The 25,283-nt window shown below is 42.0% G+C and overlaps 2 protein-coding genes across 8 annotated transcripts; one reads left to right on the forward strand and one right to left on the reverse strand.

Moving 5' to 3' along the window:
- The first annotated feature begins 61 nt into the window (after positions 1 to 61).
- On the forward strand, positions 62 to 22,615 carry GOLGA1 (golgin A1). 7 transcript variants are annotated; one of them, XR_012654118.1, is made up of 24 exons: positions 62 to 179; positions 658 to 967; positions 2,522 to 2,612; positions 4,034 to 4,108; positions 4,602 to 4,699; positions 5,241 to 5,273; positions 6,016 to 6,144; positions 6,450 to 6,619; positions 7,020 to 7,131; positions 7,255 to 7,350; positions 7,568 to 7,693; positions 8,834 to 8,929; positions 9,382 to 9,477; positions 9,743 to 9,895; positions 10,127 to 10,222; positions 10,932 to 11,021; positions 12,261 to 12,363; positions 13,246 to 13,403; positions 13,884 to 14,045; positions 14,566 to 14,625; positions 15,458 to 15,628; positions 16,600 to 16,686; positions 17,507 to 17,660; positions 22,600 to 22,615. XR_012654118.1 is itself a non-coding variant. In XM_075055478.1 (23 exons), exons 2-23 carry the CDS (start codon positions 833 to 835, stop codon positions 17,585 to 17,587), a joined length of 2,418 nt encoding a protein of 805 aa, XP_074911579.1. In that variant the 5' UTR covers positions 62 to 179; positions 658 to 832; the 3' UTR covers positions 17,588 to 20,083. The 7 variants fall into 7 exon arrangements, 5 of the variants coding, with proteins under 5 accessions (XP_074911579.1, XP_074911580.1, XP_074911581.1 ...); XR_012654117.1 differs by lacking the exon at positions 22,600 to 22,615 and adding an exon at positions 20,091 to 20,106; XM_075055478.1 differs by lacking the exon at positions 22,600 to 22,615 and having other exon boundaries at positions 17,507 to 20,083.
- ARPC5L (actin related protein 2/3 complex subunit 5 like) lies at positions 20,926 to 25,227 on the reverse strand. Its single transcript, XM_075055485.1, has 4 exons — positions 25,013 to 25,227; positions 24,609 to 24,680; positions 24,077 to 24,253; positions 20,926 to 21,491 (listed from the first exon to the last, which is right to left on the reverse strand). The coding sequence occupies exons 1-4, from the start codon at positions 25,154 to 25,156 to the stop codon at positions 21,429 to 21,431; spliced, it is 456 nt and encodes a 151-aa protein (XP_074911586.1). The 5' UTR covers positions 25,157 to 25,227; the 3' UTR covers positions 20,926 to 21,428.
- Positions 25,228 to 25,283: the final 56 nt, after the last annotated feature.

Below are 25,283 nucleotides of genomic sequence, written 5' to 3' on the forward strand. Positions count from 1 at the left end.
GCGGGGCCGGCGGGCGGGGCCGCCCCAGTGCGCCTGCGCGGCGCGTCGCGCTGCTTCCGGGCCGCGCGGCGCTTCCGGGTCAGCGTCGCCAGAGGAAGCGGCGGCCGAGACGGCGGCGGTGGCGGCGGCCCTGGGGTCCCGGCGGCGAGGCCAGGCCAGGCTAGGCCAGGCCATGGGCGGTGAGGGCGGGAGGGGGGCCGGCGGGGCAGGGCCAGGCCGCGGAGCTGGGCTGGGGAACCGGGGGGTGGCGGGGCCGGGCCGCAGCGCTCGGTCGGGGGCCGCGGGTGAGCGGCGGCTGGTCCTCGGCTCCCTCAGAGCAGGGCAGCAGCCGCCGGCGACCGGCCTGCCCCGAGCTTACCTGGCCCTTGGGTGGGGGCCGGGCTGCGGAGAGCCGCCGGGCTGCGGAGACTCGCCTGCTCCCGCAGCGGAGGCCGGCCCCGGCCGCTGCTTGTCCCGGGGGTGGGCAGCGTGCCGCAGAACACGGTCACGGTTGGGGTTTGTTTGGGTTTTGGTTTTTTTTTTAAAGGGTTCTGCTCTGGGTGACTCTCTTCTTAGGGTATTATAACAGGTGTGCCATTAAAAGGCATTTAGTTATTTTAAAATGCTTAATATGGGTAGAAATTTTTAGTGTGGAAACCATATCTCTTTAATTTGCAGGTACTGTTAGGCTATGAAGGCTTTAATGGAACTAGAAATGCAATAAAACAGTGGATGAGGCATGAAATTAAATCTCGGCATCTGGAAGCTTTAAACAGAGTGTCAGTATATTAAACATATTGGAGGTACTGGGCTTTCAAAGTACCTGGATATTTCCATGCTATAGAGCAGTAAAATGTTTGCAAAACTGAAGAAGAAGATAGCGGAAGAGGCAGCTATTGCTCCCAGACCAGGAGGAGCTGCCAGGATACCTAGGTCTGTTAGCAAGGAGTCAATTACATCTGTGGGAGCAGACTCCGGAGATGACTTTGTAAGTTACACCTTGCTTTGAATTTTGATTTCTCTTACAGCATTTCTCTTATGGTTTTACAGACAACCATTTTAAGTCTAGCGTATGAGCTGAATACGTATTGTGGTGTCTTTGTAGGTGTGCATCTTAATGCATAGATGTATCACTAGCTTGAATAAACTTAAATACTGTGAACTGTGGTAGTTACCAGGAGGCTTATATTCCCATGTAAACATGAGTAACAAAGCTATCTCAGTACAGAAAGTTCTTAAACACACATAAAATATTGAATAAAGCTGTAGTAATGTGTAAGGTACCTATCTGTAAAATTAATTAATGAAGCAGTAGGAAAGCAAGCCAGGCACTGGTTAGCTATCATTGTACCATGGATCTGCGTTTACCTCTTGGCTTCCTGGTGCTTTTCCTACCCAAGCATATCGTTAATGTCACTGCCAAGAACACGTATGAAGTTTTGTTGCACTCAAAACCATTGTAGTGCCTCCAACGTCTGGTTTAAATTCTCTTTCATTATAAAGTGTTTTTTAAGCAAGTGGTATCATTCCAGGAGCATATGGGTTAAATGAAACCCTGTAATGCTCTGGCACCTCTGCCCCTTGATGGCGATCATATTTTTGAAAACCCGGATTAAGACACAGTGTCGCACCACTGTTGGAGCCAACAGTATACGCTGTATTGCAGCAAGTTGCTTTATCGTTCTGTTTTGCTGTCTGCAAAATGGAGAGGTTATTTACACAGTTGAGTTTCAACTCCTTTTTTTTCTGAAGTTCAGCTGAAATTATGGTTCTGTTAAGCAGAAAGTTGGAGCTCCTAATGTTTAAATACATTTTACAATGGAAATATATTAGTCTTGTGTTTTTCTGAATTTTTTTTGCACTTAAATTCTCACGTAGAAATTTCATTCACCATCTTGCAAGTTTAGAGAACAGAAAACAATGACGGTAGCTGAAGTCTTGAATGGTTTTCAGAAAACCTCCAAGAATTAGTTGTTTTAGCAATATTCATTTAACCACTTCTACTATTGATTTTTATGGAGCAAAAAAAAACCCCATAAAGAATCATAAGTCAGTTATACAGTGGATTTTGCATGGAGAGACCATTGCATGGAAAGACTACCGCATTAGTGCTTATGCAAGCTTATCCCACCTGAAGAGCGTTACTGTTTCTGTTCTACTTAGTTTCTCAGAAGACTTTTGCTTTGACCCATCCTGAAACCTGTACTGTAGAGCCTGATTTCCCCCCCCGCCCTTAGTGATTCCATTATGCCATCTCCTCAGTGATCAGTTTGAACAACTAGTTTTCAGTATAGCTTCTTTTAAAACCATTGTATTTCATGGAACAGGCTAGCATTGCAGAGCTGACTATTTAAGCCCTTACTGTTTTTCTTCTTCAGCATTTTTTACACATTCTGCTGTGCTAGTACAACTTTCCCCTTTATGTGAAAAACTGAAGCGTTATTTCTAGGTGGGATACTGTGTGTTATCATGGAGTTAGTATATGGCAGGATTGCTTTCTTCTAAATTTTGTAAGTTACATGAGTGTTGTTTTTCTACCAAGGCTTCTGATGGAAGCAGCTCTAGAGAGGATCTTTCATCCCAGTTGTTCAGAAGAAATGAACAAATAAGAAAACTGGAGGTCAAGCTGTCTGGTATGTGTCTTGATACATATAAAACCCTGTTAGTTTAGGAAATACTTTCCTTTGAACTTAAGTGGTTTAATTTATTAAAAATACATGGGGTTAGGTTTTTTTGAAAATTTATTTGTAACAACCCTGTTGATTGTCATTTAGGTAGCATCTAGTATCACTGATTTTTTATAAAGAAGACTGACTCTTTTCTGCTGATTGCACGACACATTTATGTGATTCTTTTGAACAGCTGGGATACCTTTCTGTCCCCATGCTTCAAATAGTGCCTTTCCCAGCTTTTATTTTATTTACTCTGTGTATGTAATGGTTTGTTTCTCTTAGGATCTAAGCTTTCTGATGTTGACAGTAACATGGTGCCATCCTTAAAGAAGTGAACTTTGAAATGAATAAAAAGCAAAGGGTTCAACATAAAACAGTGTTGAGGCTTTTTTTCTTTCCAAGATAATACCTATTGTAAAGCTGTGGTAAGGGCTTTGCTCTGACACTGCTTTCCATGCCTATTGTATGGAGTGGATCAGAGACTAGACTAAAGTGTGTTATGCTGCTGCTTCCCAAAGGCCTTGGAAAATAAGGAAAGGTTATAGCCAGCTCAGGATTATTGTAATTTATTCTGGAGATTTATCAGGCTCCTGTTCAGTTGAAGAAAATATAGGATTCAAAAATGATTTCAGATTGCACTTTGAAAGGGCAAAGTGTTCACCTCTTTGAATAAGGTAAATTCAAAAGTGCTGGTTGGGGCTTAGTATGAGAGAAGGACGCTCTAAGTATCAAGAGGCTTGTGCAGGCAGCCCAATCAGTAAGTAAATCCTCCTTTCCATTGTACGTAAACTTCTCCAAGGTGTGTGTGTATTTTCTTCTTTTTTTTTTGGTTTTTTTTTATATCTCCTTCCTTGTCAGTTCTGCTTGGTAGGCATGGTAGCAGTAACAGTGTGAGATTGTTACCCCAGTGGGGGCACCAGTCAGGTGCCTCAGAGCCTCAGAGATACTGTGTGACTTGAACAATGAGCAGCATGGAACAAGGATGCAAGCGTCTGTGAACTGCCCCATCCTTGCATCCTCCAATGAGAGAGACCTTTCCTAAACAGAGTTAAATAGATCACTGTTCTTGAATGAAGTAAAAAGTGGGGATAGGTCTTCATTCTCTGGTACTGCCCTTTCTTGTGTAACAAGCACACCTAGGACAAGTCCTCCTGTTTGTACCAACCATTTACCCTATAGACAGTACAGAACTATTTACTTGTGTTCATTGTTATGGTCACCCAAGATCTCCTCAGCAGGAATGATTTTCTGATTAAGAAAATCATTGTCATTTTCCACTCATCCTTTTTTCTTTTTTTTTTCTTTTTTTTTTTTTTCCCCTAAAAATTTCCTTCCCCAATGTCTGTTCATTCCTGGTCTGTGCATCTCCTTCCTCACACAAGATTATGCTGATCAGATCCGAAACTTGCAGAAGATAAAAGAGAAGCTTGAAAATGCATTAGAAAAGCATCAGGATTGTACGTACTTTTCTTTTTCCTTTTTTTTTTAAGTTGAAAATTGTTATGGTTGGAAGGAAACGGGTTTGAGGTACATATGTTTTAATCATTTCCTTTCAAACTGTGCACCTCTAGGTTGCAAAGAATTAGAACACAAGTTCTTGCCTTGTTTACAGCGTAAAAAGCAGCAGTAGTGTGTTGGCTGTTGAACAAAGTTGTTGTTATACTCCTTTTGCCAAATTTGGGGCTGACATGCAGGAGGGACCTTTCTGAAACCTACAGCTTTGTTATAATCCAGTGAGGAACGCTGTTTCTATCTTCTGTTATTTCTGGCATTTGTCCAATATGCAAGCAGTGTGAGGTAATAAGTGGCACAGCGTTAGTCCTAAAGAGTCAAGATGGGGCTAATTACTTGCAGAAGAAGCTCTTTAAAGTTATAAATAACTTAAAGAAAATTGAGAAGCAATTTTAAAAAAATGAGTTTTTAATATAGCTGGTGATTCTCTGTTGATAGCCTCCATGAGGAAGTTTCAGGAACAGAATGAAGCTCACCAGGCAAGTCGAGCCAAGATGGCTGAAGGAATGGCTTTGGCCTTAGAAAAAAAGGACCAGGTAACAGAGCTTGAACAACTCAATTTTGGACTGTCTGTGGAGATCTGAGTGCATGACCTTGATGCTTTAAGCAGGTGTCACCATTAATTAAAATAGTTATTCAGCATTGTGTATGCTTAGCGTGCCAGTGTTGAGGAAAGAAAGGAGTGTTAAGTTCAAATGCCAGAAATGGTGTAGGACTTGTCATTGTTCTGACTGTTCTGTTTCTAAAAAGAGCCCAAAACAATTTCTAATGAAATTAAATTAAATGAAGTTAAGCTTGTACTTGGGTTTGGTAAGATTCAATTGCAGTAGACCTGTTGCTTTTGTTTTATTTTGCTTGCATAAAGCATATGTATTCAGGTGGCATAAATGATTCCTCAGCCTTTATATATTAAAACACTAGCTGGTACTTTTCCTTTGCTGATTATTTTTTTAATCATTACCATAACTTAGTATCTCTGTTAACAATACAAATATTTTTTTTTTTTTACCATAAATGCTGTCCTTGAAAGTCTACAAATTGATTTTTATTTTTTTTTCTCCTTTCTTACTTGTTCAGGAGTGGATAGAAAAACTGGGTCAAGTTGAAAAGGTAATTAACCTTTGGCTTTTTTTGTTTTGTTTTGTTTTTTAATGTTTCTGTATAGTGCATTTGCAAACACCAGCCTGCACACTTCCTACAACTCAATTCTGTTCAGCCCTTTTTATTATTTGATCTTGGTTCAATGGGAGAGGCCAAACATTTGCTTTTGTTACCAGCCCCAGAGCATCAGGAGATATTTCTGGAATTGTTTTTCAGTGGGGAAGTAAAGAATGATGGCTTGCGATGAGAAAGATGTACTTCTGTAAGGTGGAACAATAGTTTCCTTTATTACAGAGGAGGCAGCTGGGATGCAGAAGGAGGTAGTGACTTCGTCTGAGCTCTTGCAGTAGGTCATCTGTTTCATAAAATAAACTATTTGGTAGGGATTTTTTTAATACAGGCTTTCAGTCTTGTAGTTGTTCCAGCTGTTTAGCTTAGTCTATTTTAAAGTATCTCTGATTATGAAGACATTAAACATGCTACTGTTTGCTGTCCATTTTCAGTTAGGTGATCATTGGCTGCATTCTAATGAATACGGATTTTTTTTGAGATTTTTGAAGTTTGGTAATTTGCTCCACATTGCCTACTGCGACATGAATGTGAAAGAGTTTCTAGTGCTATATATGGCACCATGAGAGAGCCTTATGGCTGCAAGACAAGATTCCTTTCCCAGAATTTAACTAAACTCCCATTGACTTGAAATGACCATACAGATACTCTTGGTTTCCTTTTGTTTTTGTTGGTTTATCAGGAAAAAAAAATGCTTGAAACACAGTTACAAGAAATGAAGGAGCAAAGTTTGAACTTTTTTCAAAAAAGAGATGAAATTGATGAACTGGAGGGCTTTCAACAGCAGGAAATTGCCAAAGTTAAACACATGGTAAGATTTTTTAAAACTTTTTTTTTTTCTTTCCTAAAATTTATGTTAGAGTACCAAGTTAGTGGTAGCTCTGCATTAATTTTTTTAGCCTTTATGCTCGTATACAGTCTTGGTCAGTGTCAAAATCTCAGCAGTAGGTACATGCATTCAATATTACATAGTTTATTTCAACAGTGACTTTTCTGGGAGTTATTATCTCATTTAATTCAGCTCATAACTTAATAAAAAGGACAAGTTTCAATGAGAAGGCTTTATCAGTATTACTGGGTCATCTTTATTGTCTAAGATAACATTCTAATATTCAGCTTTTGAAAAAGGAAGAATCTCTGAGCAAAACAGAGCAGGAACTAGAGGCGTGCACTCGAGAACTAACCCACGCTAAGGAGGTGCTTCAGGATGCAAGCAACGAGTCATCAGGCCTAAGGAAAGATCTTCAAGAATTGCAGCAGCAGTTCTTGGAGCTAGAGGCACAGAGGTATGGATGTGGTGTTCCATGAAGAGCAGTGTATGCATTTCCCCTATACTTTTACTTCATGCCCAGCTCTGCCTTTTTGGAAGAGTTTATATATGTAGTGAGTTGACTGAATAATTGCTTCTGCTATGCTGGTGTGGATGTAAATGCCAAGTTCATGTTTCTTTTCAAGCCAATTAAAGTAGTACTTGTTTAGGGTTTTGTAAGCATGTTATGATTTCTTTTTTTCATAGTTGGAATGCTTAACTGTCACTTTTTTTGGAAAATGTATAATCAAGCAGTGGCTGGTTTTAGGACAAGAAAATCTTGTTGCTTAGTTCATTTTCATAAGTAGCAGAATTATCTGCTAAAGATTATTTTTCTGGAACGGTATGTCACTTTTTTTTATTCTCTTTCTGTGAAGAGATGAACTAATGACAGCTGAGACAAATGCAGAAAATAAGATCACTGCTCTGGAGTTAAGAGAACAGGAGCTACAAACTGTCATTCAGCAGCTTTCTGTAGACTTGCAAAATGTAAGTTTGTGTTAAGTGAGATTTGATTCAAAGAGCTCCTTGTCTGCAGAAGTTAGATTAGATATCAGTTATGTGTTTTTGGAAATCTAAGTTTCAAAGCAAGTAATTTCTCAAAATTTTTAGGCTCGAATTGCTGGTTCTGGTTGTGAGAAGAGACTGGAAATGTTACAGGTGGAGCATGAATCTCTGAAGGTGGAATATGAACAACACAAGCAAAAGGTTAAGTGTTTTCAGATGCATCTGCTGTTGGCTGGTGTCAAGGTGTACATTTGGGTAATGCACTGTGAGCTTGACATTTGGTGTCTAGAAAGTGTTCTGGGATCATATCGTCTTTCCAAATAAGATTTTTCTCTTTCTAATGGCTTAAAGTCAAACCACAATGGATTAGCTGAAAGGTTCACTACAAAAAACATGCTGTGATTTCTTTTTCTCACAGATGACTTTTGAATTTGCTGAGAGGAATAAACTTACCGAACAGTTGCAGGAAAAAGTGTCTTCCTTGGAAAAAAAGCTAGAAAGAAATCTTTCAGGAGATGAACATGTGCAGGAGCTACTCAAAGAGGTAATTATACATTTATAGACTGCTTAAAAGTGCAATCTTAGTGAGATTTTTTTCTTTTTTAGGACATACATTACTTCTCATACATGGAAAGAATATATGATGATGTAATGCAGGCACATTTGTCCCTTCAGTGTATATTGGCACACTGTCTATGCTGGACAGAATTGTGTGGGTGTCTACATTGAGCCTGTTCATGTAGATACTACACAGCTGTCTTTATTGGTCTGTTTAGGCAATGCATCTGACTGCTTAGAAGCAAAAGAGCAGCTTTTTAACATTTCCACAGGAGGTAGAACAACTTGGGAGTTTTATTGGTTAATCCTTACAGTGAACACTTCTCCTTGTTCTTCATCTTCTATTACCATGCCTTGCAAAGCACTGGGACAGGAAGGGGAACTGTTTTTGCACATAGGTGTTTGAACAGAATGTTGTATACTGAAAGCTTGAGCCTCAGAAGTGTTAAGAAACAGCTGAAAACAGAAAGAACTTAGCTTTGGTTAATGTCCTTTCTTTCATTACTTCATCTCTTTCTCAAGCACTGATGCTCCTGTTCAGAATCAGCTTGGAGCTGTGCTTCCCCAGCTGGGTCTTGGGGAGAGAAGGGAAGGTATGCTCTTCCTTGGTCAGGCTTACCTACAAGGTATATCAACTCAGGGTTGCTGTGATAAAAGAGTTTGGCTTAGTAAACTCGAGCCAGTTTAAAGTCCATGAGGTGGTAGTAAAACATTTCAAAAGTAACTACCATAACTAGCAAATGTTTTACCTTGTTTGTTTGTGTATTTGCTGTGATGCAGGGGAAGTTTAAGCTTTCAAAAAAAATTTTTTTAATCCCTTAAACTTGGCCTGGGTTAGAAAATTACAACTTAGCTGCTGATTAGAGTTTATATCTGGATCATGACAGGATGTCAGTGAATTTCCCATTCTTAATGATGTCATCCCCAGGGCAACATGATCTACAGAGGCCCTATGCAGTAGCATCAAACTTGCTGGCTCCCAAGAGCAAAGCTGCATTGCACATCAAAATAACTGTTCCATTTTAGTTTGACCCTATTAATGAAATAAAAAGAAAAATCTTAATTGAGAAACCCCACTTCTCTCTTTGTCCATCCTTCCTCCTGTTCATCTCAATGTAATCTTCAGAAAGCTACTCTTGAGCAAAAACTGGATGAAACCAGGCAGCAGGTACTAACAGACAGAATGCATCACACTGAGACTGTGAACCGGTTGGAAACACAGGTAAGTGTTTTTTTTATTTCACTAAAAATTCCCACTGTTTCCAGTATCTTTATGCCCTATACCTCTTCCCCTCGCTGCACTTGTGCTCTCAGCCAAAGGCGAGACTGTATGTCACATTTAGTCTTGAAAGGAAAGTCTAATTGATCAACGTCTCTGGTCATCTCCTCACCTGCAGTGGTGGAGAAGGGCCTAGAGGTTATGAAGTTAGAGATTTCATGCATATCTTCCCTGTCGTAAGAAACAACTAGCTGAAGTGCAGGCATTGCTGGGCAGTAGTGGTATGGTGAAGAGTTTTTAAAAGCAGCGTGTATCAAGTGGGCAGTCCTCTGAACTATGTGGTTTCATGGTTCTAATGTTTACTTTCCCCTACTGGGTCATCCCACATTCTGTATATTTTTTCTAATAACATAGATGACATTGGATCAGGAATTTAATGTATGGTTATACTTTAGAATAAAGAACTGGAACAAAAACTACAGATTGCAACAGAAGCATTGAAAAAGAGCAAAGAAGCAGCTGCTGAGCAGGATCTGAAGATCCAGAAGTTGGTGAGTACCCTGCATGATGTTTCACTGACCAGTAGCAGATTAGTCTTCAGCATCTCCAGAGACACTCACTTCTCTGTGTTTCGTTACTCAAGTGTTTTCTTGCTGCTTATCCCCTAAACTAATGTCAGTATATGAGTACATGATGCTGCTCCCAAAGGAATAGTGTTGCTTCAGTTTGAGTATGTGTCTCATCGAATGGTGTCCGATTCTTGTCAGAGCTTTAAAATACCATTTTATTAATGTAGTGTTCTTTATTTCTCTTAAGCAAACTGATCTAGAGGACGAAAGAAGTAAACTAAAGCAACAGATTTTAAGTGAGAAACAGCAGTATGATCAGAAAATTACTGGGCTGGAGTCTCAAATTGCTGCTCTTGAAACAGCTTGGGAATTTGATAAAACAGCTACTCAGCACAAGATCGTAAGTACAGAAACTGTTAAGTGGGCCATGTGGGTCTTCACAAAATGGTTTTAACACAGCTTGTAGATCTTGCATATTGTCCAAATGTTCTTATTCAGCACTCCTAGCATTATAATAGAAGATCTCATACTTCAAAAAGCTAAATATGAGCAAAGCATTTGATGACTTTAATTGTTTAAACAAAGCATTAGAATAATTGTACTTGGTATTTAAGCAATCTTTATTTTACAGAGCCAGTTGGAAAAGGAAAAGGAAAATCTTAATGGAAGCAGAGCAGAGTATGAGAGCTCTTTAAAAAAACAAGAGTCTGAATTGAACAGGTTAAAGGTAAGGCCTTAATTGGTTAGTGATGTTGGTTAAATACAGAGCTGTTTGAGAAACAGTTAATGGCAAAGTGTATTACATTCTCTGTACTTGGAGTCACACTACATTCAGGTTGCAGGTACTTAACAGCTGTAAATCATCTTTGGTACTCAGTAGAAATGTATTTGAGGAGCATTACAAATAGCTGATCCTTTTCTGAAATAGAATGCTTGGGTCTGCCTAAATGAGGCAGAAATAATACATTCCCCTATTGTCAGGCCTGAAGAGCTGTTAGCAGGAATGAATACAGAATAGTTCAACATCAAATTCCACTCACAGCATTCAAAAAAAAGTTTAAAACTTAAGTTGGTCAGGTATTTACAGCTTATACTCAGTCTTTTGACTGTAATTTTAGTGTTGAAAGTTTTTTTTTTCTGTAGCTACTCTTAGATGCACAATTGGAATAGAGATCAGTTGTAGGAAGGAGCTACTTCATTGTAATAGAGACTTCAAGCTAAAAGATCTTTTAAGCATTGGATATGTTTGGCTCCTTGCATCAGTTCTGTGTTGCTCTTGCACATGCAGATAGCAGCAGTGCAGTAAAACAGAACAGTAACTCACTTGGAAGCGTAAATCATGCTGTTCTAGTTGCTAATGAATTTGGGTTTAAAGATGAGAGACTGACTTGATTTTAGTTGTCTTGAGTAACCTCTGAATTACTTTTGGTTTGCAGAATGAATTGAGCAGCAGAGAGACTGTCAGTGTTGAAATTGCCAAAGCATTGGAAGATGCACGAAAACAGAGAGAGGAATTACAACAGCAGGTTGGTTAATACCGACGGTCTAAAATATTTGGGTGCTCCCCACCTTGCACAGACCAGACTAGATTTGGACTTAATTTTCATAAGTCAGGAACATGAGTCAGAATCATATCCTCAGCATGCAAGACAGCAGTGGTTGCCTCAGTGAACTTGAAACTTAAGGGTGTCTATGTAAATGCCTGCACAAGAATGTAATCAACTTAGGTGAGTTATTCCATTGGAAGAATGTAAAATGCTGCTGACTGCAAAGTTAAGGATATTGATAAGTTTGTAGGCTCAAGAGTTATGGCAAGTTGTGGCAGTTGAATATGGACAACTGAGGGGAAGACCAGGTAGTAGCAAGTGAATACATTTGCTCAGAATTAAGGTGACTGGAATTTCGGAGCCCTTTAAATCTGTAAGGTGATGTGTAGTCCCAGTAGGTCAGCCATCCTGAGCCATTGACTAGTTGGCAGTTTGTTTTAAGGAAACCTGTTGTTCAGTTGTTTTGATATAAACACTGAAAGGAACATCTTTGTCCCTCAGCAGTTCTAAAATTGTAAATTTCCTCATAGGGAGGAGGTTGTATCCAGTATCCAAATGTAAATTCTAGGTAGTCTTGTTTTCCTCTTCTTTTATTAAAAATGATCACGGTAGATAATGTGAACTTGTGTTTCTTTAAGCTGGGAACTGCCAGCTGAGCAGGTTTGACCAAATTTCGTCCCATCTTTTGGTTTCTTTATTCTTCTGGGACTGCTGTAGATCTGTGCTTGCTTGGTCCACCTGTATGTGAAAGGGGTATAAGGCAATCTCTGGTTTTGCTGAGTGGCTGTTTTACAGCTGCCACCTGCTGGTTATGAGGCAATCTGTAATTATGGCACAGAGTTTATCAGAAGTGAAGTGTCTTTTAGCTCTTACAGCACATTGACTTCAGTGCTCTTTAATGAGGTCAGCATTGTAGAGGTGATGTCTTCTGTGAGTCTCTGGACAGATTACAGATATCCACATTGTATTATCTGTAACACTAATGCTGCACAAACCACTTTTTCAAGGTGTTGAATTGCCTAGCACAGAACTCAGGCAGCCCCTGCCAGTTGTAGATACCAGCCACTGCCTTTGTCACTGATACAGGAGTTCTTCTCCAGTACTTCCCACAAAAAAAAAAAAAGAAAAAATTCTGAACTTCTGAGGTATGTTGAAATCTTTCAATGCCCTCTTCTAGTTTTATATCTAATGATTTTTGTTTGTTTGCCTGCTTTGAAGGTTTCACATCTGGCTTCCTTAATAAAGGAAAAAGACCAGCTGATTGATGAAAAATGTGATATGCTTCTAAAACAGAAGGAAGAACTAAACCAACTCAGTCAAGGTTAGACCAAACGAGTCTACTGTATCCCAGACAGCTTTATCTAAGTACAGTCTCTAGTTCTGGGCTTGCCTGATAGATTGTAATAATCCTAGATTTCTCTTCCATGTTTAATCTGTTAGAATTTTCAAAATCTTGTATCCTTCAGCAACAATTGGACAATCTATCTACTACGTCCTTAAAAACAAAACCACTTTTTAAAGTCGAAGTCTTATGTTTCTACACCATAAAATAACAAATCTTGCTGTACTTTTTGTAAATTATTGTGGTGCGCAAAACTGAAATAAATTATACAGATCAAAACCTGCTACTTCTTTGCACCACTTTAAAAACTGCACTTGCTTGAAAGATTATGTACATTTTAAAAAGCAGCTGCAAAATTGTATTCCACAGTCCTACTAAAAAATGTAGTCGTCTTCTTTCAGTTCCTAACCCCACCATGTTTCTCGTGTGTGTTGCCATTATTTACAAAGGGAACAACACTGTAGCCTCCTGTTGCATGCACCATTCCATTGGCTGGCCATGTGTCGGTAGCCATTTGTGCCGGCTAGCCATTTGTGCTCGCAGCTCAGCCCCAAGTGTTCCTGCGCAGCCACAGCACAAGTCACACAGACTTTTGATGGTGTCTTTTAGAGCAGGTCTAATTGATAGTTATGTTGTTAAGTATTAAAATCACTCTGACTTTCAGACAGTTAGGCTGCTCCTTTGCAAAAACATGCATGTGCGCTCGGGTGGCTTAAATTCCATCGTCTTTTCTGTCTTTATGACAGAGCAAGGCAAAAAGTTCAGAATTTACTATCACTAAGTAGCTTCATTTAAGAAAAATAATTAGAAACTCCCATTTGGTTCAGTAGACTGATACTAAGCAGGTCTTGCCTTTCTCAGATCATGAAGCTGTCTTGCTGCAAATGCACCAGTTGCAGTCTGACATAGAAGCAAGTAATAGCCGAGCAGTGGAGAAAGAAGAAATGGCAAGAAAGGAAATTGATGAACTGAAGTTGCAGGTGCAGGAGTGCCTGTTGGCCAGAGAACACGAGAAAAATGTGAGTGCGGTTGCAAATCTGATCTGTTCAGACTTCTCTGGAAAATAAGTAGGTGTGCAAGAGACCCCCTGTTCTGTCATGCCTGGTGATACGTGCTTGGAGCTGTTTACTCTGACAACTTCCTCGTGACCTGAAACACCAGCAGTGTAGACCACCATTATTTTTTGTTCACTGTCTTCCTAAAGAAAGCTGTTTCCAGTCAGATCTGTGACTGGTTTATGAAAGACAACCCCTTATTTTATTTGACTCATAAAATGCCTTGGGAGAACCATTATGAAACAATGAGACAGAGACCCAAAAGTAATGAGCAGGCCAGGGAGAGATGTAGCCACTAATGCTTTCTGTTTAAAAAAGCAGCCACCCCACCCACCCACCCCCCCCCGAAACAACAACCAAAAAGAAGTCTAGCTTTCTTCCTGGGGAGTGTTCATGGTTTGCAAATGTCATGTTATCTCTCCAATTCACTCTTCATTTTTATAGGTTTCAGAACTAGAGGAATCAACGAGAGCCTTGAACAACAAGCGTTTCCATTCTCCAGAAAACCATGTGGTGGAACAGAATGGAGAGGTAGCAGCTGCAGACGTCATTCAACTTCAGAAGGATAACAGAGAGCTGGAACAGCAAATTGCTGAGAAAAACAAGGTGAACTGAAACAGCAGAAATGGCTGTTAGTCTTACCCCTTTTAATTAGGAAGCTGAATAATTGGTGCTGCCCATGCTGCAGCCTTAGGACAACAGGCTTACCAAAATGGCAGATCTAGTTTGAATCCAGTATTCTGTGAGTAAATTTTTTTCCTCTGGATTGTTCAAGGATCTAGGAACAATGGATAAAAACTGTGGCCAGAATCATAGGAATCCTTATCTCTTTTGGAGGAAAGATGCACCAAATGATACCATTTACAGCTTTCCTGCAGAGCCCTGTTGTGTGAATTCAGGTCACTTCTACTGTGCTGTCACACAAAAGGCCAAGTATACTGTCACAGGCCTGCTAATGTGTGCAGCTAGAAAGGCAAGACATGCGGGTTGCTTCCTCAGAGCTGTCAATGTTGTTTAATGTTGTTTCATTCATTACACTTGTTTGTCATGGGTTTTTCCAGATACCTGTCAGTTAAAATGTGTCTTGACAATACTGTATTAACACTATCCTTTGCTGTGCTTACAGATGATAAAGCAGCTACAGCAAAGAATGACAGAACTCAAGAAAACCCTCCAGAAAGAGTTGGTAAGGGTTATGTTTTTTCAGTCTCTTCAGCTGGCACTTACTGACAGTTACTTGCACTACTAATTGCAAAAGCTTAACTGCTAGCTAGAGCGTAATTTTTTTACTAGGGATGTCTAAAGTTCCCTTGTGTTTGCAGGCAGATCAGTGAACCCTTAAATTAAGGAAGTGCATTATTCTGGATCATTTATTGAATGGATGGTGTGACAGGTAGCCATCACCACTCAGCCCTTGCAACAGAGAATTTTAGCTACAGAAGACCTGTGTTTGGTAATCTTGGGCATTTAATACATTTCTGAGGTTTGATTGCTACTGAGCTGCCATTCAGCTAAGTTTTACCATAGGACTCATGTCTGCCCCAGGGAAAGCTCCCCTTTAATCCCTTTTACAATAGTTTTCCTCTCTAAGAAAAAATTCTTCTATTTAAAAAAAAAATCAAAGGAGGTTTTAAATTCATTATTTTTATTCTGAGCTTGAAAATTGTTTTGGAGAAAGCCCACATTTGAAAGGTGCAGAGCAGGTTAGTGATAAAAGAAAATTATCAGGTGATAGTTTCTACCATGGAACCAATTCCATGCTGGTTTGGGTAATGTACATGTAACGCTAACAGCAACTAGCTTCTGTCTTAGAGTCTAGGGAGAGGTGAAGACACTTCTCTGCTGTGATCCCATGAAGGATGAGAAGCTTGTCCTGTTGATGTCCAGGTTGTACCCACCTTGTGGATACAAGCCCTCTGTGTTAGATATCTCGGACCTGGATCCTCTCCCAGTGTCAAGCTGACAGAGTCTACAATGTACTTCCTCTTTTCCTTTTTTTTTTTTTTTTTTTTTTTTAGAAAATAAGGCCTGACAGTGAGGTACCTGAAGTACGTGAAAAAGCAAATTCTGAAGTGCCTAATGCTTCTGTGACTGTCACAAACAACTCTGATTTAAATGACTCAAGGGAGATAAACTTTGAATACCTTAAACATGTTGTACTAAAATTCATGTCCTGCCGGGAATCTGAGGTAAAGATGTACACTTACCTTCTCTTTCTAAGTCTGTCTTTCTCTTGAAACTGCCACCTGTTACCTGCTAAGGACACTTCTATGCCAATTCCATACTTCTTACACTTAAAAAGTTGTTGACTGATCCAGCACAATGAAGCAAAATAGCTAACAGTGATATGTTTGAAAGTACAGATTATTATTATTATGAACTAAATGAAAGGGAAATGTGAATTTTTAAGAGGTAGTTATGTCTGGAAGTTAAGATCTGAAGCTATAAGACATCCCTCTGCGCTACTCTAAAAAGCGTACGGAGTATGTAATTAAGAGCGGTTGTACATTTAAGACAGCAAAAAAACCCCAAGAAAAGACATAAACCACTTGCTGTTGGTCCGTAAGAGGTAATTCCTTCTGCATTTGAAGATCCTTCATGTTCTCCATGTTGTCAAAAAAGTTAAAGGTAAAAAAGTTATACCAACAATATACTTCACTTAATTGCAAGTCAGTGGCTAAGATCAAGAAATAATTCTGCAACTCCATGGTATCCAGAGTGCTTGACTCCTTTACTAACTCCACATTGTGTGGCCCATTTAGAATATTAGTACTACAGAGTTAATATAAAGTGTATATTTAAAATGCCATGATTCTTTCCACTCTATGTGCTGGTTTGATCAACTTTTCAAAGCTTAAAAAAACTAGGATGCCACAAGAGCCAAGCTTCTTCTCTAACTAGGCTCCCCATTTGTCGTCTTTCCTGCAAATATGCAAACCAGCGTTAAAGAACAGAAAGTCAGGAAACACAAACAGAAGAAATAAGATAGAGGCCATCCTAGTCTATTGGAACTGGGGATAATGGCAGGCTGCTGGTCTGCTCTTTGCGGTTGTGACTAAAAAGTCTGTGACCAAACCCACAGAAAAACTGTGCTGCACTGCAGTCCAGAATGTAGAGCCCGAGAGCATCATAAGCAACAAAATACTGTGGTTTCTTTCAGGCATTCCATCTAATTAAAGCTGTATCTGTGTTACTGAATTTTTCACAAGAGGAAGAAAACATGCTTAAAGAAACTTTGGAGTACAAGGTAAGGGTTCTGTTCCACTTGTAGTCTTTAACAGAACTTCCAGCAGATGGAATGAAAACTCTTAGATGCTGGGAGATCATGAAAAGTATCTTCTCCAAATGTTAGCTACAATAATAAACGTAATTTATTATTAAAACGTTAGCTAATCACATACATACATGTCAGAATTTGTCCATTTCAGTGAGGGAAGTAGCAACTTCCCAGTGCTTCAGTGAATGAGTAACAGCATAGTTTTGCCCAGTGGACTCTGTCTGTGGAGGGAAGCTAGAAGCTCCTTGCCTGAAGTACAGTCAAATATTTAAAAGCAGGAAGCCTTTCCATTGCATAAAATGAGATCTCCTGCATGTCCCTGGCTATGTGGTTATTAGTGAGTGTTCATAAATGAGTGCTGCCTCAGATCCTTCTGTGTCCTGCATTCATCTCTGCAGTCAGTAAGCTGGACACATTCAGTCTACTTATGATTGCAGCTGAGGGAGATTTTCTCACCATCTTGTTAAGGGAACAGTTTAATACTAGATTGACTAAAGGTACTGTGTTTAAATGACTGTAGATTTGTGATTTGTCATTATTTTAAAGGAATATATTAAGTGTAATCTTCAGTCATCTTCGCTTGTGGAAAGTGGATGCTGTTTCTTCCAGATTGGATTGTGTGAAACTATCTTTACTTCTTCAGTCTGAAGTTTGCAGCATTCCATTTTATAAATAGTTATTTCCATCAAATGATGGGGAGTTGCCTCTGTACCATATTCTTTCTTTTTCAAATCTTCAGCTTCTTAGAAGTGTGAACCTAGCATATGTGTACTGTGCTTTTCTGTCCTAGATGTCATGGTTTGGGTCAAAGCCATCTCCCAAAGGCAGTATCCGGCCCTCTATCTCGAGCCCAAGGACACTGTGGCCTTAAGGGAACCTGAAATTGGACAGTCAGCATCTAGCCACTTTTTTCTGTGAAAAGAACGCTGAACACACTAATTCAGGTGTGTCTTAATCACTGTCATTGCAGTATTTTGTACAAGAACTTTTGACACTGTTTACAAAACTAATACTGTGCAAGGAGAAATTTTCACTACAAACTGAAACACCTCTTCTGGGTTGGATTCGGGGACCATTGTCTCGATGGTCTCTTAATGGAAGTCAGCTCCTTGTGCTCATCGGTCTTGTTTTCTTGGCACCAAAGGGTAACGTTAACCTCGCTAATACCGGTGCTGGCAGTTCAAGCTTCTAACGCGTGCATCTGTTATGATGGTGATTCCAGCTTCTGTTACAGAGTGCTAGAGTTGAGTAACTCTAGGCACAGTAAAGCTTCCTTGTCTTGCTGTGGAAAGCAAGCAATGAAAAAAAAAAAAAGTTGGCAGTAATACAGTGAGTTTTTGACGGTTTGAAAAGCCTTTCAAAGAACAGGAGCAGGAGCTTTAACCAAAAAAGAAATCTGCCTTGCCTATAATACTGACATAACTAATAGTTTGCATTTTTTCATATCACTGTGTAATTTAAGGTGCATATATCCTGGCCTGCAGTCCTGAAGGCTGCATGTTGATGATGATTATTTAATTTGAGAGCACAACTTTAGAGTTGTCTGATTTTACTTTTCTTAAAGAAAAATAATAATTAAAATGGTCTTAATTATAGTACCTAATACTCAGTCGCCTTTAAAACTAATCTATTAGCCTGTACCATAGGTTGTTAGCATTGGGAAGAAGGGATAGTAAACCATTTTAAATTTTTAAAGCTGAATTCCAGGTATTGTAAATGCACACTGAGAATACCTTTTATTTTTAAAAAAAAAATATCTAGTGACAAAGGGTGAAGAATATTGGTACTAAACGCATTGATTTTTTTTTTTCTTCCAAGTCTGCTAGCAACAAATCTTTATAACCAGTATCCGCCTCTTTGGTTGTGGTTTTCTGTACTTCAAATACTGATGCTTAAAAACTGTTATGAACAGTGGGCTGTTAACTGTGTTCTAACTACATGGTAAGAGAAATGCTGTTCATGAGGCTTTTGTTTTTGAGGGCAAAATTCAACTCTTAACGAATAAATCTAGTTCCAGCAGCTTGCTTTCCTTCCCCCCTTAAGAAAAGGGGACCAAGGTGGCACTTGCCTCACAGAGTAGTAATACAATTTTGCCTGTAGTTATAACACCACTGCGAAACCTACATGAAAATCAGAAGCAGCAGTAAGTCTGACTTCGTAAAAACTGGACATATTTTCAAAAAACTACATATCTGTGGAATTGGATGAGCAGGCTGCAATTCTGGTAATTCTCTTACAAGGAGGTTTGTGTTACTAACAGTAATTTTATTAAATATAGTCGAGAAAATTCCGGCTATCCTGTAGTGGAAATAGGGTCACTGTTCAGGTTTTTAACTTTGCTAACAGGGGTCTGAATGACCTTAGCGGTGGCAGTCAGTGATATAGTGTTAAGAGTTACAGCATGTGAGCTGCTCCCTGCTTCCATGCACACTTGTGCTGTGGTAAAGATGAAAGTATCCTTCCACGTGAGGTCAGTGATCAGAGTGGTAAATGTGCTGCAATTCTTTACCCTGCCTGGTCTCCCTAGTTTTTGTTGATCAGTCATATCCCAGACACAGGTATTTGCAGTAGCTATTACCTTGGCACAAGTGACACTCCTCAGTTTAGAGCTAGGTTGTATTTATTTGAAGTTAAGAAAACCAAAAGGATTTTTTAGTACGCTAAAGCTTGTCCAAACACAGTCTTCAGTAACCTGATCCATGGCACTTAACGGTAGCATACAGAAGTTTATGGGAAGAGTACAACTCTGCTCTAGTATGAAAATAGACAATCAAAAAGTGGGTTTATATCAGTTGCTCCTCTACTGAAACAAAGTGGGGGCAGGATAACCCTGTTGGTTCTGGGAAGCTTTTATTCTCTAAGGTCTTTTTCTGTAGAATGTCCCTTTGCCCTGGCCTATTTCTGTGGGACCCGAGACCAGGGGACAGGATTCCCTCTACTCACGCTGATGCCTGCTGAATGACTAATCGGTTTATGTTGATCCTGGCTTGAAAGGTTACTGCTGAACAGTAAGAAAAGCAGTACAGGCAGCCTGGAATAAAGAGTGACAAAATAAAATATGAGATTATATATTCACTAACACAACTTCAATTTAAGATCCCAAAGCTCATACAGGATCAACTTAACCATAAACTAGTTCTCAAGTGTTGAATTTTCTTTAGATATCAGAGCAAGAATTGTGTGTATACATATATATTAAAAAGCTAATGCACTTTCCCTTGTATAAAAACAGTGGTATACATAATCCTTTCTATGGCCATTGGCTTTCTTTCCTTCTATGCTGTAAATATGGATTGTATTATGAAACACTATGAAATTTGTGGTGCAATACATTTTGGATCAAAACCCTAATCTTGATTTCTTTCTCTTTATAGTTCTGGTTATCTCTCTCCACTGGGATGTTATAGCTATTTACAATTGAGGGAATTTTAAAGCATGAAACAAACCCCACCTTCTGCCCAGGGTAAGAATGGGTGTGTCAGCCATGTAATTAAGGCCTCCATTTCTCATAGGGAGTTACGCCAGGAATGAGGCGGAGTGCTTCTGCCTGCTAAAATAATCTCTCACCAGGGACAGCTGCTGCTGCACTTTTAGCAGCTGGTAAAAAAAAAAACAACCACCCAAATGGTGCAGGGCCTCCTTGAGCAGCTGCTTCACTTGGAGTATGCTCATTTGTGCCAAAAGGAAGACTCCTTCCTGGCAGATAACCCTGCCAGACTCAGGGCGCACACCGCCAACCAAGACCCAGAGGGATGCTGTACAACCTCACTGCTCTTGCCAAGGGTGCTGTAACTGACGGTTTGGAGAGCAATGGTTTTGAGTAGTTGTGCTCTGTTGGGACAAATATCTGTGCATACTGACTTGAAGCAGCTCCTTTTGCTGTACTTAAGTAAGTCCTTCAGAAGGCGAGGACACACTAATACATAAATAATAGGTTCTGCAGTATTTTCTTGACTTTCTAGGATGGACAAGAATATAAACATCAAATCATGGGTGATTATGCATTATACTTGCTGCATCTTAGAAGTCTTGATTGGAACAGCTGAGCTTGGTCTCACTCCAGCCAGCATAGGACAAATTCTGTAAATAGTTAAGAGTTAAGAGCATTCATACAAAGGTGGACACTTAGCTTAGAATTGGCATACTGCTGGCCTGCTTTTCAGTAAGTGTCAGACTTACAATTTAGTGAAAAATAAATTACTTCACTCATGTGATCCAAGAACTTTATTGATGCAGCAGGCACTTTACAGTGAAACCAACCCCATAGTCCAACTAGTCCTTCAACCGTACGTACAAAACTGCCATTCTAATGAACACTTCTTCTGCCCGTAAGCTGTCGGGATCTTGCATCTGCCAAGGACATAGCTACCTCTTAAATAAGCAGTACACACAGGATCTTGTATCACCACACTTCGATAAAGCAGCATTTGAAAAATACCTGTTCTCTTACAGTAATAGGCAGGAGTGTGCCATCTCTCTGCCTTTTAAAGAAGGGATCAGGAGAATGTCTTGGCTCCTGTATTTGATAGTCGGAATATGCAGGAATACCTTTACTCTTCCCCCACCTTTAAGGTTAAAAGCATTCCAAGAGGAGGTTTCCATAGTATTTCAGTAGATTGCAATCTCTAATAAAGATGGACCAGCGTCATTTCAGCTAATTCCTTCTTCTGAGTCCAAAACTGAGCGTCGTCTTCGTTCAAGTTAATAGTCTTTTAAACAGTCTTTCTTGCTGTAAGAACTCTTACTATGGAACCTAGTCCACCTACTGCTAATGCCTGTGGGGATGGGAAAAGGAGAGAGGTTACACAGAGTCACTGCGTCATGCAAGCCAGCTACTGTGTCACATGTAAAAGGCATCTTAAAAGAACAAACAATGAAGTGTTTAATAACGGAAGAGTATGTGGCGCTTCTCCAGAAACTTACTTTTCACACATAGGCAGCTTGGGCTGTTCCACCCCTTTATTGCTCTTGCATCTTTAAAACAGTTAATTGGAGAAAATCTGTTTGCTTTCTCTAGCACATGCAGACATTAAAGACATTTTAGGTCGTTTCATTTAGGTACTGAACCGTACTGTGCAGTGTCAGGTTTCCATGATGAAACTGCATTCCCCCCACGAGGCTGCGAGGCCAGGCAGTGATGCTTCTCTCCACACAACTGCTCCAGCACACAAAGCACTCGCACGGACTGGTTTGCCCATGCAGCCCAAGACCACAGCGCAACTCTTTACGCTGGCTGCTACCACCAGAACAGGAAATACAGTTCTTGGGTTGTTCCACCTCTCTGTGTCTCTGCAGGTGCCTTCTGCCCTGCTGACGCCTTTACCTTCCTGCAATGGCAAGTTCTACACTCGCACACTGTCTCCTCTTTGCTCTGTGTGCTCTGAACGATTTAGGCCGACAGTTAAAAGGCTATGGGGGAGCTCAGACCTGAACCCAGATCCTTGCTTGTTCTGATCTTGGGAAGTTTGTGGCTCCCTTCTCTGTAAATATAGATGAGAGTGATCTTTGACTCAAATTACTGCAGTATGTACATAGTAACATTCTATAAACGTACTCCGTGACATAAGAACCAAGGGACTGAAGGGTAGACAAAACCAAATACAGTAATTTAGTAACCTGTATACCACTAAATCTGAAGGGAAAAATTACATTCTCCAAAATCTAACTATCTTTTGGATCTAGAGAAGGATACCAATGTCGCATGTCATTGATGACGCAGAATGTCTCACCTCCCATATCCCTGAGTGGGAAAGGAGGAAGAGCTCGTTTCAGTTTTGTTTGCATCCCTCAATAACGTATCCTTCTAAAGTCTAGAAGATGATGGATGTGATTATGAAAAATATTAAAGCTGACTGCTCAAAACGAGGTGTGTTTACTTTGCAGACATAATTCAAATACAGCCCAGTGGGTATTACAATGTATGAAAGGAGAGCAGTGATCAACCGTACAAGACACCTCACTGTCCTTAGGAGACATGAATGCAAAGCGTCCACTCGGAGCTACCTGCATGCGCTGCACGCATGTAAACGTTCCCGAGTTGCCAGACCTGATACACGGGGGATGACAGCCCTTTTCCAGCGGACAGACTGGTACTACTACTGTGCAGCTGACTCCTCTCTGAGCAAGCCACATGTCTTACCGGTAGTGCCAAAAAGCAGAACGCAACCAAGGTTTTAAACTCTGCCCAGCCTACTTCAGACCTGCCTTGTTCCTTTCAAAACAAAGACAACGAAATGCTTTACATGTGCCTACATGCTCTGAGCACTGTCATCTTTCCAGTCAGGGTGGTGTTGTGTAACATTACACACTGGGAGCACCCACCCATGGTTAGCTGAAAACAGTCTCCAGTGGAAACAGCAACAGAAAGAAAAAGAAAAAAAAAAATCAAGCAGAAACATGTTCTTTGCTGTCCTGAGAAATTCCCTCCTGCTCCCCTGTCAAGGTTCTGCAAAGCCAGTGACAGCTGCTAATAGCTGGAGTCACTCTACACAAGTTCTGTCTTTACGTATCACCGGAAAAAAACCCATACTCTGTGAAAATGACAGCAGCACTAGCAGCAGGCTGCACTGCTACAGTGCCGGTGGTACACGGAGCTGCAGCATTCCTAGGGATCATTTCTCCTAGGAGGAGCACTGACAGCCAGTGCCGCAGCTAAAACCCCTGCAGTGGGGGAAGACTCCCCTGGATTCCTGCGTGGGGGCAGTGGTGTCCAGCAGCTGCTTCCCGTGCCTCACCCTGTCACAGAGGGAATGTTCAACAGTCGGCCGACGACCACATCCTGCCCTCCCTGTTTCACAACAGGCATTCCACAGAAACAGGAGAGGACCACTCCGGATCCCAGCGGGATCTTTTTGGAGATCTCGGAAGCCTCTCCTGTGTAAACCAAAGAGGTTTGCTAAATCCTGTTACAAAGCTGTGACACGTATGCTGCTAGCAGCGCTCAGCTGATGAAAACTGCCAGACCCGAGCCAGCCTGAGCACCCCCTCGGCCAAATACTCGGCTACAAAGGAACAATGCCAGCTACCCCCTTCAACCACCCACACCTCCGCTCCCAGCTCTTCCTCCTCGGTGGGGCCACTGCACTCCTTAGACGCAGAAGAAAGCGCAATGCTTCCTCCAGCAGACGCTGCCCTGCCACAGGTCTCGCCTCTCCCCCTGGCTGAAGGAAAGGTTTGAAATAGGAGTACAGGCTTAATGAGTCTGAGCTCAAGGAGACCAAAGATAAAAGGAAACGCAAGTTACTGTGCTCCTCGGGGTGAGCCCCCCACCATCACCCGTTTCTCTTGCAGGGCCTCTCGTGAAAGCACCAACAGGGTCCCTGGGGAGTGTGGCCGAGCCAAGAGAGCACCAAACACGTACCTTTTCATGCCACTGAAGTAATATTGCACTGCTATTTTCTGTTGGCTTTTCAAATCCTTTATAAATGTACTTCATTAACAAGTCAATGCCATTTCTGTCCAAGGAATTCACCGCTTGTTCTATTTCGCTGCTTTTAAAAGACGTGAGGACTTTAAGCATGGTTCCCTGGGCCTGCTCCTGCGAAGACAAGGAAAGGAGAATAACATGAGAACCAGCAAAGCTGGAAACGATCCCAAGACTTCTGGTGTTGTTCGACGAGGTGCGTTCGGAGGGCCGGCGGCTACGCTAAAGACCGGCTTATTTCTGCAAGCAAGCCGGCCAGCGTTCTTCACTTGGGGTCTCGGGAGCGAGGAGAAGGACGGGGCGGCCACGCAGGGATCGCCTAGGCAGAAGCCGCGGCGAGGGCGCCTCGCCGTGTGGCTCGTTAGCAGCGAGCTGTCAGGTGCTGCTGATCGATCTCCGGGCGACGCCGCCGTCCTTCGCAGCTGCCCGGCGACCCCGGCCGCCCTGCCCGCGCCCCGGCCCCGGTCACCTTCATCGCCTGGTTCTTGGTGTTGACGGGAGAGCTCCGCAGGGCGCTGTGGAAGGCTCGCAGCGCGTCCCCTGTGCAGGGCACGAGTCAAGGACTCAAACCGGCGGCTCCGCGCCACGACTCGAGCCTCGTTAACGCCGACGGATTTTGCGTTTCGTAACGCCGACCGAAACTTTTCCTTTTCCCGGGGCCGGTTGCCGGCCCGCTGCCGAGGGTCGGGGAGCGAAGCGCTTCGCCGGCCGCTTCCCCCGCCCCGGCCGCCCGGGATCCGGCTACGAGCGCTCGATCACGGGCGAGGGCCGCGGGGCCCGGGGCTCCGCTCGGGGGGTGGCGGGCGGCAGGGCCGAGGTCGCCGCCGCCGCCCGGGCCCCCCCCCCGCCCTCCCGGCCCGCTCCCAAAGGATATTGCCTCAGCAGCGCCTCCACCTCGGGGCCGGCGTCGGTCTCGGCCGCCGCCGCCGCCTCGTCGGGCTCCTCCACGAAGCGGTTCTCGTCGTACTGGTCGATGTCGAGGCGGCGGAAGCGGGAGGAGAGCGTGCTCCGCGCCATGCCGCCGCCGCCGCCGCCGGGCCCCCCGCACCGACCCGCCCCGGGCCGGAACCGGAACCACCGCCCCCCTTCCTCCGCCGGAACCGGAAACCGCCCCCCGCCCCCCCCCCGCGGAGAGAGGCGGGCC

This window comes from Buteo buteo, chromosome 23 (assembly GCF_964188355.1).
Source record: "Buteo buteo chromosome 23, bButBut1.hap1.1, whole genome shotgun sequence".
Taxonomy (NCBI): Eukaryota; Metazoa; Chordata; class Aves; order Accipitriformes; family Accipitridae; genus Buteo; species Buteo buteo.

Coding starts and splice junctions, on each gene's coding strand:
- ARPC5L (XM_075055485.1), bottom strand. CDS start 25,156: ATGGCGCGGAGCACGCTCTCCTCCCGCTTCCGCCGCCTCGACATCGAC. Junction 24,681..25,012: donor TGGAGGCGCTGCTGAGGCAA/TATCCTTTGGGA, acceptor GTGCCCTGCACA/GGGGACGCGCTGCGAGCCTT. Junction 24,254..24,608: donor CCAAGAACCAGGCGATGAAG/GTGACCGGGGCC, acceptor TTGTCTTCGCAG/GAGCAGGCCCAGGGAACCAT.
- GOLGA1 (XM_075055478.1), top strand. CDS start 833: ATGTTTGCAAAACTGAAGAAGAAGATAGCGGAAGAGGCAGCTATTGCT. Junction 968..2,521: donor CAGACTCCGGAGATGACTTT/GTAAGTTACACC, acceptor TTTTCTACCAAG/GCTTCTGATGGAAGCAGCTC. Junction 4,700..5,240: donor CCTTAGAAAAAAAGGACCAG/GTAACAGAGCTT, acceptor TTACTTGTTCAG/GAGTGGATAGAAAAACTGGG.